The sequence below is a fragment of the Chelonoidis abingdonii genome, chromosome 24 (assembly GCF_003597395.2).
Source record: "Chelonoidis abingdonii isolate Lonesome George chromosome 24, CheloAbing_2.0, whole genome shotgun sequence".
Lineage (NCBI taxonomy): Eukaryota > Metazoa > Chordata > Testudines > Testudinidae > Chelonoidis > Chelonoidis abingdonii.
The window spans coordinates 20,336,974-20,353,271 of NC_133792.1; the positions used below are offsets into that span (position 1 = coordinate 20,336,974).

Sequence of the window (16,298 nt, forward strand, 5' to 3'; positions counted from 1 at the left end):
CAGCTCCGCCATATTTCTGTCCATGGCTCCTGAACAGCTCCCTGCACTTCCACTTGTTCTGGAGCATGTGCTCTGTTATGTAGAGGCTCCCTGTGTACATGGCCAATGCCAAGCTACACTTTCCATTCAGCTCCCCTACTATACAGGAGAGATCACCGAGTGCACGTCTGTTCCCTGCTATCACTATATTCTCAGTAGGGCTTGATCCTGTCAACAGGAGTCTTTCCATTGCATATAATGGGAGTTTGCATCAGGCCCTTGATCTGCACTCTTTCTGAAGCAGGAGATGTACTTTCCCAAGTGATCCCTAACGAAGTCGTGGAGCCAGTTAAGAAACTGGCACAAAATGCGGATACAGAAACCAGGCTCTGGTATTTGTCAGAGACAAATATTAGAATTTCTTCCTGAGAAATCCCCTCCCACCTCTCCGTACTCCAGCTTCGTACCCACTTTCTGAAGATGGCATCCAAGGAGCAAGTTGGTAGGAGCCGTTCTACTCGTCCTAGCTATTTCTGGGTCATTCTGCACCAGGAAAAGCAAAGAAAAGCTTATTAATGAAAAAAATGAAATGGGATTTCCCTAAGCTGATTGCTGATTTAAAAAAAACACTTTTCCACATTCATTTTTTTGTACAAAAACCATCTGTCAATATTTCAGGCTGCCTCGGTCTCCCCGCCTTTTTCGAGCTGCTACTAGATCAATAGGTGCCCATTTTCACGCATTTCTTCCTAACCTTTTTAGCTAAGCTTTGCGCATGTTTTTCAAAACATTCCCAGTGGACCCTGTGTCCATTTAGCCAACAGGCAATGAGCTGTTTTGTGCTCAAAGATGCGCAGCTCCAATCCAGGTTAAAAGCAACCTGACTATTGAATGTTGGACAGAACTGCGGGAAAAAGCAGCTCATTGGGACTCCTAGGCTGCATTTTGACATGATTCACCGTATTAAAGCATTTATGCCTATTGCAGGACTTAGCTGGGCCTTCGCCAGGCTGACCACAAGTCCTAGAAACGTGATACAGAGCGATACTTTGCAATTCCATAGCACCTTGCATAAAAGCATTTCAATGAGCTTTGCAAACATCTAGGGCGAGGCTGTGCAACCCTAACTCACGGTGGTGGAACAAGTACTCCCTAACGTGAGCATGGATTGCACAATCCATCTGTAATGAATTAAGCCTCAAAACAGCGAGGTACTTATTTCCATTTTCAGGAGTGCTGAAAATTCCAAGCTCTGAGCAAGTAGTAATTTGGATGGGTAATTAAGTGCCTCTTTAGCTTCTCCATCATCATCAAGGTATAGGAAGGGGGATTTTGTACATTGGCAGGTATGATTTTTGGTCCAACTTTATGTGAAGCTTCCATTTATAAAAGAGCTAATAAACAAAGAGACTTTTACTAAATGGTTAATCCGTTGTTACAAAGTCCAGTAAATTGCTTATAACCATATAGAACACTTTGTAGCGATAGGTTTATAACCAACTATAAAACACTCCACTCATATCTGTCTCTCTGTTTATAACATTTGTTTGCTAATGAAATCTAACTGGAAAGTGTGACTTTTTTAAATGCCAGTTGTACCCGTCTGTTTTATAGGTGTGGAAGCTGACAGAGGTCAGGTGAATTTCCACAGATCACTCAGTTAAATGGAGTTGGGGATAGAGCATAGGACTCTGACCCCTAGTTCTTTGTTCTTATCCTACAGACCAGGCTTCTTCTCCAGTCTTCTTCTCCTTCCCAGCCTCCTAATTGTTTTTCTTGTTGTTTAGCAAAAAGTGTCTTGCTGAGGATTTAGAGCAAGCCTTCTGAATGAGGACTCATAGGTATTCCTCCCCATTTTGTGACTCTGCACCTCGGGCAAGGTGCTTTACCTCTGCCTCAGTCTCTCCTCCTGTAAAATGGGAATAATGATCCATAATGATGGTCTAAGGACTGATGGTCCAAGGACTTGGCTGTGTGTTTGTATAGCAAACCTAGTACAATGGGGCCTTGATCTGGGCTTGTAAACAATATTCCTTACCTCAGAGAGTTTACTCATTCTTGTTTGTAAGGTGCTTTGAGAGCCTCAGATGACTCAAACAGTCTTATTGTTATTACAGCTTGAAGCCATTTTAGGCAGCAAGATTCTATAGTTAGACAAAAGATTTTCTGCATCCATTTCTGTATTCACTATTTCCTCAGGAGATTTTGTGTGGGAGTTTTAGTGACACTACACATAGCTTTCATTCATTTGCTTCCCCAAGGTCCATTGAGAAATATAGAATCAGGATCAGCACTGAATGGCAAGTTGACACAGTGGGAAAAATCCATCCCTGGTGTAACTTTGATGTAAACCTAGATTCTATTGATTTAACCCAAGACAAATTTGGCCCACTCTATCTTGAGCTCAAATTTTAACCCTGTTATATATTTTTTTCTTGTTAATGTAATGCAGTCTTCTCTCATTCACATCTGTCATTCAGACAATTGTTGTTGTTGGCTTCACACAGTCCAGAGAGAAAACCAGCAAATCAAAGGAATCGCTCCATATTTGATGCTCTTTCTGAATCTGAGAATCAAGCGGAAATTATTTCATCCTCTCCTAGACAAAGTCTCAAAACATCTCTCAGTCATGGATTTGAACCCCGCACTTCTCCAACCAGAAGGATTGGGATGCAAAAAGAATTTGAGGACGACTTTGGTAAGACAGCATTTAACAAAGCATCACATAATTCAGTAGTTATTCATTACATTTCTAACACAGTTTGTAACACCGTCATATGTTCTCTTCTGTCCTGCATTAGAAGAGTATTATGGGTCTCGTATTGCCAGTTGTGACAAGTCCAGGAGGTCTCAAACCTGGGGTCATGACCTCTCAGAGAGTTCCAAGATTATTACGCAAGCTGTCGGCCTCCACCCCAAATCCCACTTTGCCTCCAGCATTTTTAACAGTGTTAAATATTAAAAAAATGTGTTTTAATTTATAAGGGGGGAGTGTGTCGCATTCATAGGTTTGCTGTGTGAGAGGTGTCACCAGTACAAAAGGTTGAAAACTACTGGGATAGTCAGACGTATTTTGAATTTTTGATGTTTCAGCTAAAAAGGTCATTGAAATGTCAAACTTTGGCACATACACAAAAAAGGAGAGAAAACACATGAGCTTTGCTGCGAAAAAAAAATTCCCTCTGTCTTTCTAGCCAACTGTAGCAGTGACAAACATGCCCCTGATTGTGATAGCGTATATTGTTGCCATATGCTTTTGTAACCCCTTGAGGCTTCATTGCAGGATCTCAAAAAGCTTTACGATTAACCCTCCCAACCCCCTCTTTGGTACATACGGGATATTGTCCCAGTTCTGTAGATGGGGAAACTGAGGCAGAGAGCTTTTAACCAAGTGAACCAAGGTCAGTGGCTGCGTCAGTAGTTGAACTCAAGATTGCTGGGGGATTGGCAGGAGGAAGGTTGTCACTTTATACTCTAAATAAACATTTGCAAGAGACAAGGGAAAGTTTGTTGGTGAAAGGGTTAAGGAGCAAACAATAGCAAGCATGCCTTTGTCAGAGGAGACTTTGGCTTCTTTTTGCCAAACAGTAGCAGATGGTGCATTGTTTTGAGGGCTTTTCAGAGACAAAAGAACAAGATCAGATAATCTTTCTCCAAAGAGGGCACTTTGAAAAAGCCCTTGCTCTTATCAAGGGTGCTTCATTGTTGCCCCCAACAAGATTTTATATACAATATAGGATTTTTGAGGTGGGTGAGCAATCAACATTATTTATTCTGTCTCTTCCTCAGCCTCCAACAAATAGGAAGGGCAGTTCAGATGCTTGGACACTAAGTCTCTTATCTGCAGAGTTTCCCACTGAACAAAAGATGTTTCACTCATCCAGTATTAATGGATAAGGGCCCTGATTCTGCAGTCTCTTGATCAGCGAGGAAAACACCCTGCCACATACAATGTATGAGCTGAATGACAGAAACTTCTTCCTGTATACAAGCCAGGCAGAAGTCTTTGCAAACCCCCAGCGTTTGCAGAGGTTAAGGGAGTTTGACTGAATCCAGCCCCAAATTTGATTGTAAGCAGGGTACCTTCCAGCCTGTGTCACTTCTTCCTAGGCGAGGCAAGATATTGTCATTTTGAGGGACAATATAGATTTGAACTACAGGTAACAAAGAGCTCTGCTCACCACTGGTGTCAAACGGGAGATGCATATGAAAGACAGTATGAAATGCTCCCATAACTAACAACAACAGTCAGTTAATTTTGCAGAAATGACTCGCACTCTTTTCTGCAGTGCAGATTGTATAATGAGGCGCAATTATATAGATCACTGCAAAATGTAAATATTTATCTTTAAAATATGTATGCATCCCCTAGCTACTAATTGCTACTGAGTATTTCCTTTGCATGATAATGAAATCCTTAATGTATACAACAGACGGCAGCAGAAAAAATGAGAGTTTGCAAAATGTCTAATATTTGTTAATATCTACCACATAGAGTTAAGTGAAAGAGCCCATCCCTGGCTCTTGACACTTCTGTTCTATAAGAAAATGTTGACCGTATAAAATCCACAGCCCCACTCAAATACAATGGACTGCCCACTTCATATATACAAGTTGATCTCCACAGAGGATCACTGGAAAGCAACACATTTTTAATAGAGGGGCATGCCAGTCAATTTAGGCAGAAAATATACTTTAACTTAGTATTGGTCTGAGCTGGTAAACAAATGTTCTCCAGTTTCTGATTAACACCAGCCACTCTTCTGTAGGGTCCTGGGCTGCATTCTTCTTCCGCGCAGCCCAGCTACAGCACAAGACTGAGGTGGGACCACATATTAAAAGATTATTGAAAAGCGGCAGCCCCAAAAGTTCTGCTCTTTTTTACTTTGCCTTAGGAAAATTTCCCCAGCAGCTTAAGTGAGTTTTGCCTGTACAGGAGCTGGCACTACAATTGTTTATAAGATTTGTGTAATCCGCTATAGATCAAATCTTGCACCTGTCGAAATCAATGGGAGTTTTCAAGGGACTAGAACCAGAATTCCACCTTAAGCGTGTGGTCCTCGAAAGCTATCATATATATTGGGGAAGATTCTGAGAGGTACTAACAGCAGTTAACCATTTGTTTGTACTTCTGTAACTATATTGGGCTAGAAACAGATATAAGTAAAGTGTAGTGTGCATGGAGATATACTAACATCAAGGTATAGTTTATTTAATATCGAGTTTAACATGTATGCTATTTAATATATCGTTTCCTAGGTGCCTAAATCCCTTCTGAAAAAGGGACTTAGGTGCTTTTGAAAATCTTACTCCTAATGCCCAATCCTATAGTCTGTTCATGTGACTGGCATGATTTTCAGTTAAGAGGACTTGTGAAAGTGAAGTCTTCTCACATGACTATGGGTCGCAGAATCTGTGCATGCTTGTGGCGATTAGAATGAATAGTTTGGGATCTTCTGAGATGAAAGATTGTGGGCTTTAAACTGAAATTCACGGTTGACTCAAGATTTCCCATTTTCTTTTTAATTCAAGCTACAGTACAGCAGATGTTTTAAATTATTTCATTAGCATTGGGAATAAAGGTGCAATCTGAGCAAATAGCCTTAAAATGTAATAATTTCACGGGAAGCACAAACAAGAGGTATTTGTACATAAAACCATTTCCTTCCTTTGCAGACACTTAATCTTTTGTGTCACTAGAGGGCGCTAGCCTCTTGTTTGTAGAATATGGAGACGTGATTAAATTAATAGAATCAAAGCATGGCAGAGACTTGCAACATCACTGCTTCCCTTAATTGTCCTCAGACTGAAGAGCTTGAGACAAGACTCCTTTGGTGTTTTACCTTAAGATGATATAGTAGAAACTGAAGCATCACCTCATGTATTTCACAACAGCTAACAACCTCGTTGCCTAGCAAACCTCAAACAAGTTTGGTCTTTGACCTGCAACTGGCTTTAAAGTGCTTTGCGATTAGCCCCCTTTCAGTGTGGGGCATGGAAATGTAGCTTTCTGCTTGGATCAATAAAGAAAATTGCTCTGATTCTCATCACTACTAACTTTCCCCTTCTTTGACCTAGTACCATTCCCCATTTGAGAGGGCTGTTTGCATTGTTCATTATCTGGCAGATAATCAGACCATGGAGTGTTTGTTCAGGAAGAGACCCCCCTTCCCACTCCCTCATTCTGTGTCACACCTACTCTTCTCCCAAGCTCTCGCATGCCGCTATGTGAAACACCCCACTCCAGGAAGTGTCCTGGGCACATGTGCGTCTCCTACACTGAAGCAACCAGCATTGTTCTTGCACCACTGGTTGCACATTAGATGTGCATGGATTGGGAGAATTCAATCCAAACGTAACTGGTGAAGAATGAAAATGACATTTTTATGGAGATTTTCACAACTTTGACCAGCTATAGTTTAAAGATTTAATAGCTCATATTTCTCTGTCCCACGTAACGGCTGAAACCATAGTGAACATGCTCCAATTTGGAATGATCTCCCTGCCTAGCTCTGCTCCCTTTAACTAGCAGCAGAAGCCAACTGCTTTGTCGCTGTGGAAACAGCCATAGGTAAAAATTTTGACTGCCTCCTGGACTACTGTGCAGAGCTGCAGTAGGGGAGTTGAATCGGGCCTACCAGTGGAATTTCAACCAACCTCTTGTGCTAGAGGATTTAAAAATAAGCACAAAATATGTCAGAAGCCAGCGAGAGTAGACAAAGTGATTCTGAGAGGTTAGCAAGCAGATAGTATGAAGACAAACCAAAAATGTGGAAGTGCTCAGGTCCCAGGCAGATTTATTTATATAGGGAAACAGACCCAACACACAAAGGCTACAATTCAACAAGGTGTACAAAACTGCCAATAGTCCCATTCATTTTCATGGGATCAACATACATACCTTTAAACATGTACTTAGTCACACAGGACTACTCTTGTGCTTAAGGACCTTGCTGAGTCAGGCCTAAGGTTAGAATTTTAGCCACTTGGTTCACTTCTTATGGTGTTTAATTTTTTCAGCTCTCTCAGCTTAGATGATGAAAGTAAACCCTTCAATTTCACTTAGCTACAATCCGTTCCTAATCTCACTCCATCTCAGGCTCTTCTGCACTAGTGCAATGTTGAAATGTTTGGGCTGCAAAAAATGCAGAGGATGTTTTCCCCTCCCCATCGCAAACTGTTTCCACTGGATTTTGATTTCCTTAACTCATGGAAACATTTATTATCAGGCTGAAACTGTGAAAAACTTGGTTTAAATTTGACCTAACTTTTCCCCGCCTCCTATAAGGTGATCATGGCACAAGGGATTGGACATTCCGTTGTGAGATTATAAATCCCTTTCAGAGGTTTATAGAGTCCAAAGTCAGGAGATACCATTGTGATCATCTAGTCTGTCCTCCTGTATAAGACAGACCACAGAACGTCCCCAAAATCATCCCTACAACAGATCTTTTAGAGAAAATATCCAGTCTTGATTTTAAAATTGTCAGTGAATTGTCAGTGAATCCACCACAATCGCTGGCAAATTGTTCCAATGGTTAATGACTCTCACTGTTAAAAGTGTGCAACTTATTTCTGGTCTGAATTTGTCGAGCTTCTAGCTCCAGCTGTTGGATTTCTCTGCTAGACCAAAGAGTCCATTATCAAATGTTTGTATTTATAGATTGCAGTCAAGTTACCCCTTAACCTTCTCTTTGCTGAACTAAATAGATTGAGCTTCTTGAGTCTATCACTCAGTCTATAAGGCACATTTTCTAATCCTTTGATCATTCTCGTGGCTCTTCTCTGAACCCTCTCCAATTTATCAACACCCTTCTTGAACTGTGGACACTAGAACTGGACACAATATGCCAGCAGTCATTGTACCAGTGCAAATGTACGTGTGATCTTGGGCTGCTGAAGTGCCTTGAAGGCAGGGCCAGCGCTACCATTTAGGCAGCCTAGGCAATCGCCTAGGGTGCCAGGATTATTGAGGGGGTGGCAATTTGCCGGTGGGGCGGCAGGCGGCTCCGGTTGACCTGCCGCAGGCATGCCTACGGAGGGTCCGTTGGTCCGCGGCTCCGGTGGATCTGCCGCAGTCATGCCTGCGGATGGTCGGCTGCTCCTGCGGCTCCAGTGGACCTCCCACAGGCATGCCTGCAGCAGCTCCACCGGAGCCACGGACCAACGGACCCTCCGCAGGAATGCCTGCGGCAGCTCCACCGGAGCCTTGGGATCAGCATGGGGGGTGGCGAAATGGCCGTGCGCCTAGGGCGCGAGAAACCCTGGCGCCGGTCCTGCTTGAAGGCTGTCTTACACAGAAAAAGAAAGCTCTTCATAAGAATTACTCCAATTTTATCATAATGGAAAAAAATACAGCATGATAGTTAGTTGTCTCAAAGTTGCACTTACACACATTTCGAGTCGCAAGTGCATATCTTTGTGATAATTGGTTTGAACTGATTGCTGACACTGGCAGAAAAAAGAGAAGCTGTCCTTGAATAAAGCAGCAGTAAGTGCTTCTGTCTAACTGCAAGTGATTAGAAAAATGAGACTTTGAGCCCAGCTTTTTAAATTATATCCAGTAGGGATGCTACAGGGTTTTCTTAGATTATGCAGGTGTAGTGGTAAGTGATTTAATAAATAGCCTCAATGTATGCACACTCCAGTATGTTTTTTTTTTTAAAGGCTATTGGAATAGAATGGAGGCTGTGAAATTTAGCCAGAGAAGGGAGTTTTTGAATGCAGGATGCAAAGAGTGCATCAAGATGGAGAACACAAGGGTGCTGGGTGAATGGGGTTTGTTTAAATGAGGTCCAGCTTTATCTAGCTTGCTTTCATGCTGGGCATATGTAGGCATTAGGTGCACTTGCATCATCTGCATCGGCAAGTTCCCTCTACAGGTTCCATAGAACTGCATCTGACCTGCTCCGTATGCATCTGCATGGCACATACCACTTGCACACAATGAATGAGGTTCTGCACTAGGGGTGACCAGATGTCCCGATTTTATAGGGATAGTCCTGATATTCAGGGCTTTTTCTTATATTAGCACCTATTACCCCCGAGCCCCGTCCCGATTTTTCACACTTTCTATCTGGTCACCCTATTCTGCACTAAGCAGCCAACAAGCTTCCTTGCACGCACTCTGCCGGGGAACGTCCCTGAAACTATTTAAAGTCAGGAGAGAGACAGCCGAGATGGCAATACCACGTGCTTTAGCGAAACAATAAGCTCCCAATGAGTAATAATGTGACCTCACATTAACCTTATGTTCATGAGAAATAAAATAAGATGGAAATGATGCAGCAAATAATTTATTCACTGTGGCCGAAGTAGCATTTTAATGCGTCTAATCTGTATAGCAGTAAAACTTTCAAATTTGGAGGATAAGATGAGGCTACTTATAGTCATAACTATATCCCGGAGAATCCCTTCTGGATTCCCAGCCACGGCTTTGGAATGGCCCATGAGTTAGAGTGTCTTTAAACAACCAGATAAGCAGAATTAGTGTTTAGAACCTTAGGGTAATTTTATAATCAAGTGTATAAACTATATACAATTATACAAAGGAGACACCCTGAAATGGATGTTGAACATGATGAGGAATCCAAGTAGAAGCTAAGGTACTGCTCATCTGTCTTTTCCCTGCTACTCTCTTCAATACATGCAATACCTTGCTATGCAATCAACAGTTCTTTCCCCTGCAATGTCACTAAAAAGGTGAGATAAGATTCCACTGCTTTTTGGCTAAAGTACCTTGTAACATTTCACCAGCTCAGTATTGCCAGCCCAAGTATGCAAAAGTCATGAGTCAAGGCCCCGCCCAAAAATCACAAGATAGTCTTAAAATTTTTATTTATTTTTTTTAAAAAGTGATGGACTCTTTATTTGCCTCCTGGTTTCTGTGTCTTTAGGACACACTTGCTTCATCTTTTCAAGCTTTTCTTCAGAACCAGGAGAGCTAGAAACATCCTTTTTTAAAAAAAATAAAAGCTGAGATTCTCATGCACTCCTCTCTTGAGTCCAGAAGCTGGGTCTTTAAAAAAAAGCCCCAAATATCATAAGACTTGTGCTAAAATCATGAGATCTGATGCCACCGCACGATGTCAGTGAAACTGACTGCAGAGCTCTTAATCACCTCGCAAAATAGCAACGTTCCCTTAGGAAGCCTGAATAACTTTGGAGCACTGACGTTTTATTTCCCCCACCTCTGTGTACACATGCCATAATGCTTTTTAGGTCAAGAAACCCACACGCTTTCTGCAGCTTTGATAGAAACCCCTATAAAAAAGAGGCTTTGGCATGTTAAAACCTGCATATGTAAAGCTAGTATTGGGATTTGGGAACTTTTGGGCCCAAAGTATACCAGCATGATCTATCCCCCTTAATGCAAATACCTCTGAAATTCTGGGGGAAAATGCAGCTCTGAAATTTATAAACCAGGCCCATTTCTACTTACGATACACACAATGAACCATTTATGATACTCATTTCTGACAGTGACACAGCTCAGAGTAAATATGTAACCTGTTTGAACAGGCTTCACAAATTCATCGGAGAAGCTTTATATAGCCAAGAACATATAATTAGTAAACATTACATCACCTATAGAGTAACAGCCAGGAGAGTTGTCATAAGGAAGTAGCACTGAGATGGGAGTGCCTAGAGTGAGGACAAGCAACAGCATCAATATGCTGCGGTTACGAGTTTGTTCCTCCCTGCCAAAGTGAAAGAATCACATCAGTGCAGTGCTGAGAGAAGTGGGGCACAGGTGCAGCGCCACTAGAAGTCTGGAACTGGTGGATCAAGGTTTGAAAGCTTTTATTCTATTCTATGTATGTGCATTCTGTAGGTGCAGCCCCGAGAGAGGGAGGAAAAGGTGGGATTACCCCCCTTTGTACCCTCCAGATTCCAGGCTGCTGCAGGGGCTGAAACAGCCCCAGGTAAGTTTGAGCAGCCCCCAGCTACTCTAATTTATGGCAGCCAGCCATCATCCAGTCCCACTACCAGCACACCCCCTTTGAAATTCCACCCCTTTTCTCTGCCCCTCATGTTGCTAAAAGATTATCCAATAGCATAGAAGGGAGCAAAACCACTTTATGCTCCTTAGGCTAGAGACATTTGTTTCCTATGGATGCGGCACTGTTTCAGCCCTGGCTGAGTCCTCTCCCTTTTGTGGGTGGTCACCAGCCTTTGGATCCTGCCTGCTTCCAAGCTCACTAGGTCTGGGCAGCATCCAGACACTGTCTTTAACTCTGGCCTCTGAGGCACACTCCTGGGGTGCAGACCCCCTGCCTTGCACCCCCTCTTTGCAATGTGGGACCCCACAGTCCAGCTGCACTAAGCCTCTGGATCAGCACTGGACCCTATCCAGTAGCTTATTCATGCTATGTTAGAGCCACACACTCACATTATTCTTAGCTCTGTATCTCTCCTGTACCGTCTATAAAAACCAACAAAGCCCTATATGCTCTCCCTGAGTCTATGCCGACCCATTCCCTCAGTCCCTAGGCCCAGTCTGTGTGTGAGGCAGGTAGGCCCTTCTCCCCCTTGCTGTGCTTCTGGTTCCTGGTGATATTCAGCTGGTGAGAGAGAGAGGAGGTGTCTGGTGCAGACACTGCCCTTAAATTAAGTTTTAGTCCCCTCTGTCAAGCAACTCACTGGGCAGCTTCAAAGCCCTAGGCAGGTGGCTAAAGTCCCAGTGCCCAGAAGACAAACTGAGAGAACCAGGTTCCTCTAGCCTGGCCCCCCTTTTTAGGAAACACACTGTTCTCAGAGAGGAGAGTCACTGAAAGGTGATGCCCCCTGGATGCTTCTCTCATTCAGGGTCGGACGCGTAGGCCCCCTAACACAAGAGTGCAGGCCAACACGAGGGTTACAGTGTGCAGTGAAGCCTGTGATCAAGGTCATCCTTGAAATAAAGATAGAATGTGGTTTTCACAGAATCAGACTGGGGGTGCAGAGTAAAAGCCAACCTGTCACAAGCACATGGGAGGCACTACTGCTCTAATAAAGGCCAGAAATCCAACCAGGAAGGCCTCTGCCAGGAGAGCCAAAGAGATGTCAGTGGGGTGAAGCAGCTGAGGGTCATGTACACCCTCTTCCTTCCTCCTGAGTAGCCACCACCTGCCCCTATGGCTAAGTAACCCACATCATCTGTCATAATATGCGATTTGGAGGGCATGGCCAGCCTTAAAGCATTGCAGAGATCAGGAGTAACCGCCCCACGATCCTGATGGAAAGTAGCCTTCAAAATGCTTCTAGATTACATATCACCAAGACCCCGATCCAGCCAGCCATCCCTGTTCAGAAAAGCAGTGACACGCAAGTGTTTCAATCCCACTGACTTTAGTAGGACTTAAGCAGGTGCTTCAGAGTAGGGTTGGATCGGAGCCCAAAGTCAGTGGTCATTTATACAGATTTAGTGATGTGGTTTTGGCTGAATGGAGCTGTTCTATCAGCAGCAGCAGCTGCCTTAGGACATCCTGCTCCAGATCTCATGGCTTATGGAGCTGGGACAGGCTAGGGGCTAGTGCATAGCACGGAATAGGCAGAGCTGTAACCCTTTCCTCTTGGCGTGGATCCCTGGGACAGCACTGGGGCTTGGTGGGTTCCTTGCTGGCACTCTGCACCTTGCCATGGCTGCTGTGTGGTTGTGATCCTGGATGTGCAGTTGTTGAAGGAGTACACCTGAAAGTGCGGGTATCAATACAGCTCTCTCAGTACCACTCTCTCTGGCTAGTGACCCATTGGCTATTTCTATTAAAGCATTGGATGCTTTCTCTAATGCATTCCAAGGGGAGCAGTGGGGGCAAAAGACATATCTGGCATCAAGATTAAGCTTGATAAATTTATGGAGGGGATGGTATGATGAGATAGCCTAATTTTGGCAATTAATTTGTCTTTGACTACAAGCGGTAAATATGCCCAATGGCTTGTGGTGGGATGTTAGATGGGATGGAATCTGAGTTACTACAGAGAATTCTTTCCTGGGTGTCTGGCTGGTGAATCTTGCCCACATGTTCAGGATTTAGCTGATGGCAATATGTGGGGCCAGGAAGTAATTTTCCTCCAGGGCAGATTGGCAGAGGCCCTGGGTTTTTTTCACCTTCCTCTGCAGTGTGAGGCACGGGTCACTTACTGGAAGGTCCTCTGCACCCTGAAGTCTTTAAACCATGGTTTGAGGACTTCAGTGGCTCAGACACAGATTTGATACAGGAGTGAGTGGGTGAGATTCTGTGGCCTGCATTGTGCAGGAGGTCAGACTAGATCAGGGGTAGGCAACCTATGGCACGCGTGCCGAAGGTGGCACATGAGCTGATTTTCAGTGGCACTCACACTGCCCGGGTCCTGGCCACCAGTCTGGGGGGCTCTGCATTTTAATTTAATTTTACTTGAAGCTTCTTAAACATTTTAAAAACCTTATTTACTTTACATACAACAATAGTTTAGTTATATATTATAGACCTATAGAAAGAGACCTTGTAAAAATGTTCAAATGTATTACCGGCAGGCAAAACCTTAAATGGGAGTGAATAAATGAAGACTCAGCACAGCACTTCTGAAAGGTTGCTGACCCCTGGACTAGATGGTCATAATGGTCCCTTCTGACCGTAAAGTCTATGATTCTGTTGAAAATCAACATTAATGGTCCAACGAGCTCCTCAGCCAGCTCTTCTAAAATCTTGGGTGTAAGTTAATTGGATCTGCTAATTTAAAAATGTCTAACTTTAGTAGCTACTGTTTAACATCTATGATTGAAGGAGTACAGGTGGGTCCTATTCATTCTTCAGAATTAATTTGTGGCTAAGAATTCAGATACTGTCTCTATTTTCCTATCTTTCATAGGCAGACACCCCAGATGCATAGATTCTGAGGAGAGATACAGGGATCACCTTGAAAACATACAGCAAACATCTCTGAGGCTGGCTCACAAACTGAAGGTACAGTACGTACCCTAAGCAAAATTAAATGTTGATTCAGTGCTCCATGAAAAGAGATGCTGGATATTCCTGTATATGCCTTAAAGCAGGTTACCTTCAGCTGGCAGTGTTAGCTCTATGATCTCTGTTTTACCACCTCAGGTCAACTCCCTATGACACCTACACCCATCGTTAATCGCTAAGCCCAATTCCCCACTGGCAGACCCAATTCTAGCACCAACAGGCAAGACTGAATTGCCCCTGGGAGACAGTGTCCTCATCTGCAAGTGGCAGTTCCCCAACCTGCTACAGCTGAGGTCAATGGGAGTGTAGGACCACACCTGTAGATCATCACTCCATCTCTGCATTTTCCTCTGCCTGCAAAGATGCACTTTGGCCCCAGCTCCCGCTGTGTGGGAGGTGAGGGTCACTAGCAGGTCTCAAACACCAAAAGGGCAAAATGCAGCCATGACATGAAGCCCACAGTGGTGGTGGGGATTGGTGGACATCATGGGTACTTTTTCTGTTACCCAGAATCTGTACCAATGGTGAAAGATGCTATTTCTCCAGAATTAATTAGATTTTAACCACAGGAGACAAATTCTGCCTGGTCAACCTTACCGAAGCCAATAGGGTTGCACAGCTGCTCATGAGAGTGGAACTTAGCATTGTGTGCTGAATTAAGCAAATTATTTCCCACAATTTTAAAACCGGTTATTACGCCCAATCATTTAAAGAAATCCCCACACCACATGTTTGGAACTTGAAACTGAACTCCGCTTTCTGATAGGAATGATTCATCCTTTCATCCTCCCAGCCACATTTATCATCATCATCAGGTTTCTGGTAAAAGCTGAGCTACATGCACCAGTTTGCGTGCCATAGCAATAGTGCAAGAACAAGGTTTTCACTTCTTGGCATCAATAAGGTCCCTGTAAGGAGCTCACAGTGAGGTTTTAGCTCATTACCATGAATCTAAAAAGTCCCACAATTTTCTCCCCATCCAGGCCGATCGGCTCCAACAGGAAAGGCGGCTGGCTATCCTGCATGAGAAAGCAAAGCTAGAAGCTCAAGAGAGCCAGAGGTCTTTGGATGAGTTGTTCAAGCTTCAGTTAGCGGTAAATCTGTGTGGTCCCAGCAGCAGGAAAATGGCACCATTCCAGATTTGGCACAATCATCTTTGGAGTCATTGAGAGCTGGGGCCAGTACCTACCTGCCTCTCTCACCCGAATGAACAAAGAATGCAGACTGTGGTTATATTTTCCAAAGAACTAGAGCCCAGATCCTCAGAGGTACTTGGGCTTCCATGGGACTTGAGTACCTATGGGAGGTAGGAACCTACATACCTTTGATGATCTGGGTTCATGTCTCTTTGGTGCTTGAATCCCATAGACAGTTGGTGGGACTCAGGCACCCTGGAAAATTTTACCCAAGGCGTCTTTCTGTAGAACCTTTCACTGTAGTGTCTGAGCACTTTTCTCCTGAAGGTTTGTAAGCTATTCTTTCATGCTTCTCTTTAGCACCCCATAGGCCTCTTGTCTGATCAGAACCTAGGAGTCTCCTATTAAAAAAAGAAAAGGAATATGTGGGGAGGTTGGCACACTGCTTGTTTTTCTGTCTTTAGGTCCCCAGGTCCTTAATTCAGGCAAAATCCCACTGGTGTCAATGGGCATTTGCCAGAATAAGGGATCCCAGGATTTGGTCCTATGTTCATGACTACAGTGCCTTGGACTCAGACCCACTGTGCAGTCCCAGGGCATTGCCGCATTATTAAGAATAGCATACTTTGTATGATGCTTTGACCACTTCTTCTGTCCATTTCTAGTAGCGGCCCTGGTAAAAGATAAACATCTCATTGGCTTTTTAAAAAGAAAGACCAGGAGGTAACCACGGTGTTATGGGACATGCTCATTGTCAACATAGCTTCTGTGTGAGCTATTGTGGGACATCTCCATATGTCTACATAATCCTTTCACTGCTAGCCTCTAACTCAGTGGCTCTCAACCTTTCCAGATGACTGTACCCCTTTCAGGATTCTGATTTATCTTGCGTACCCCAAAGTTTCACCTCACTTAAAAACAACTTCCTTACAAAAATCAGACATAAAAATACAAAAGTGTCACAGCTCACTGTTACTGACAAATTGCTGACTTTCTCATTTGTGTCGTATAATTATAAAATAAATCAATTGGAATATAAATATTGTACTTATATTTCCATATATAGTATATAAAGCAGTATAAACAAGTCATTGTCTGTATGAAATTTTAGTTTGTACTGACTTCGCTGGTGCTTTTTATGTAGCCTGTTGTAAAACTAGGCAAATATCTAGGTAAGTTCATGTATCCCCTGGAGATACACATGCCTCCCTGGTTGAGAATGACTGATCTAACTCATTAGTCAATACAACCCTTT

At 43.5% G+C, this 16,298-nt stretch overlaps 1 protein-coding gene across 2 annotated transcripts in view; it reads left to right on the forward strand.

Annotated features, from left to right (window-relative positions):
* Nucleotides 1–16,298, forward strand: part of CCDC187 (coiled-coil domain containing 187) — a 75,018-nt gene that overhangs the window by 31,098 nt on the left and 27,622 nt on the right. For both annotated transcript variants that reach the window (XM_075060476.1, XM_075060475.1), the window contains exons 14-16: nucleotides 2,487–2,677; nucleotides 13,810–13,904; nucleotides 14,891–15,001. In XM_075060476.1, the coding sequence (XP_074916577.1) occupies nucleotides 2,487–2,677; nucleotides 13,810–13,904; nucleotides 14,891–15,001 (397 nt within the window). The remainder of the gene's footprint in view (nucleotides 1–2,486; nucleotides 2,678–13,809; nucleotides 13,905–14,890; nucleotides 15,002–16,298) is intronic.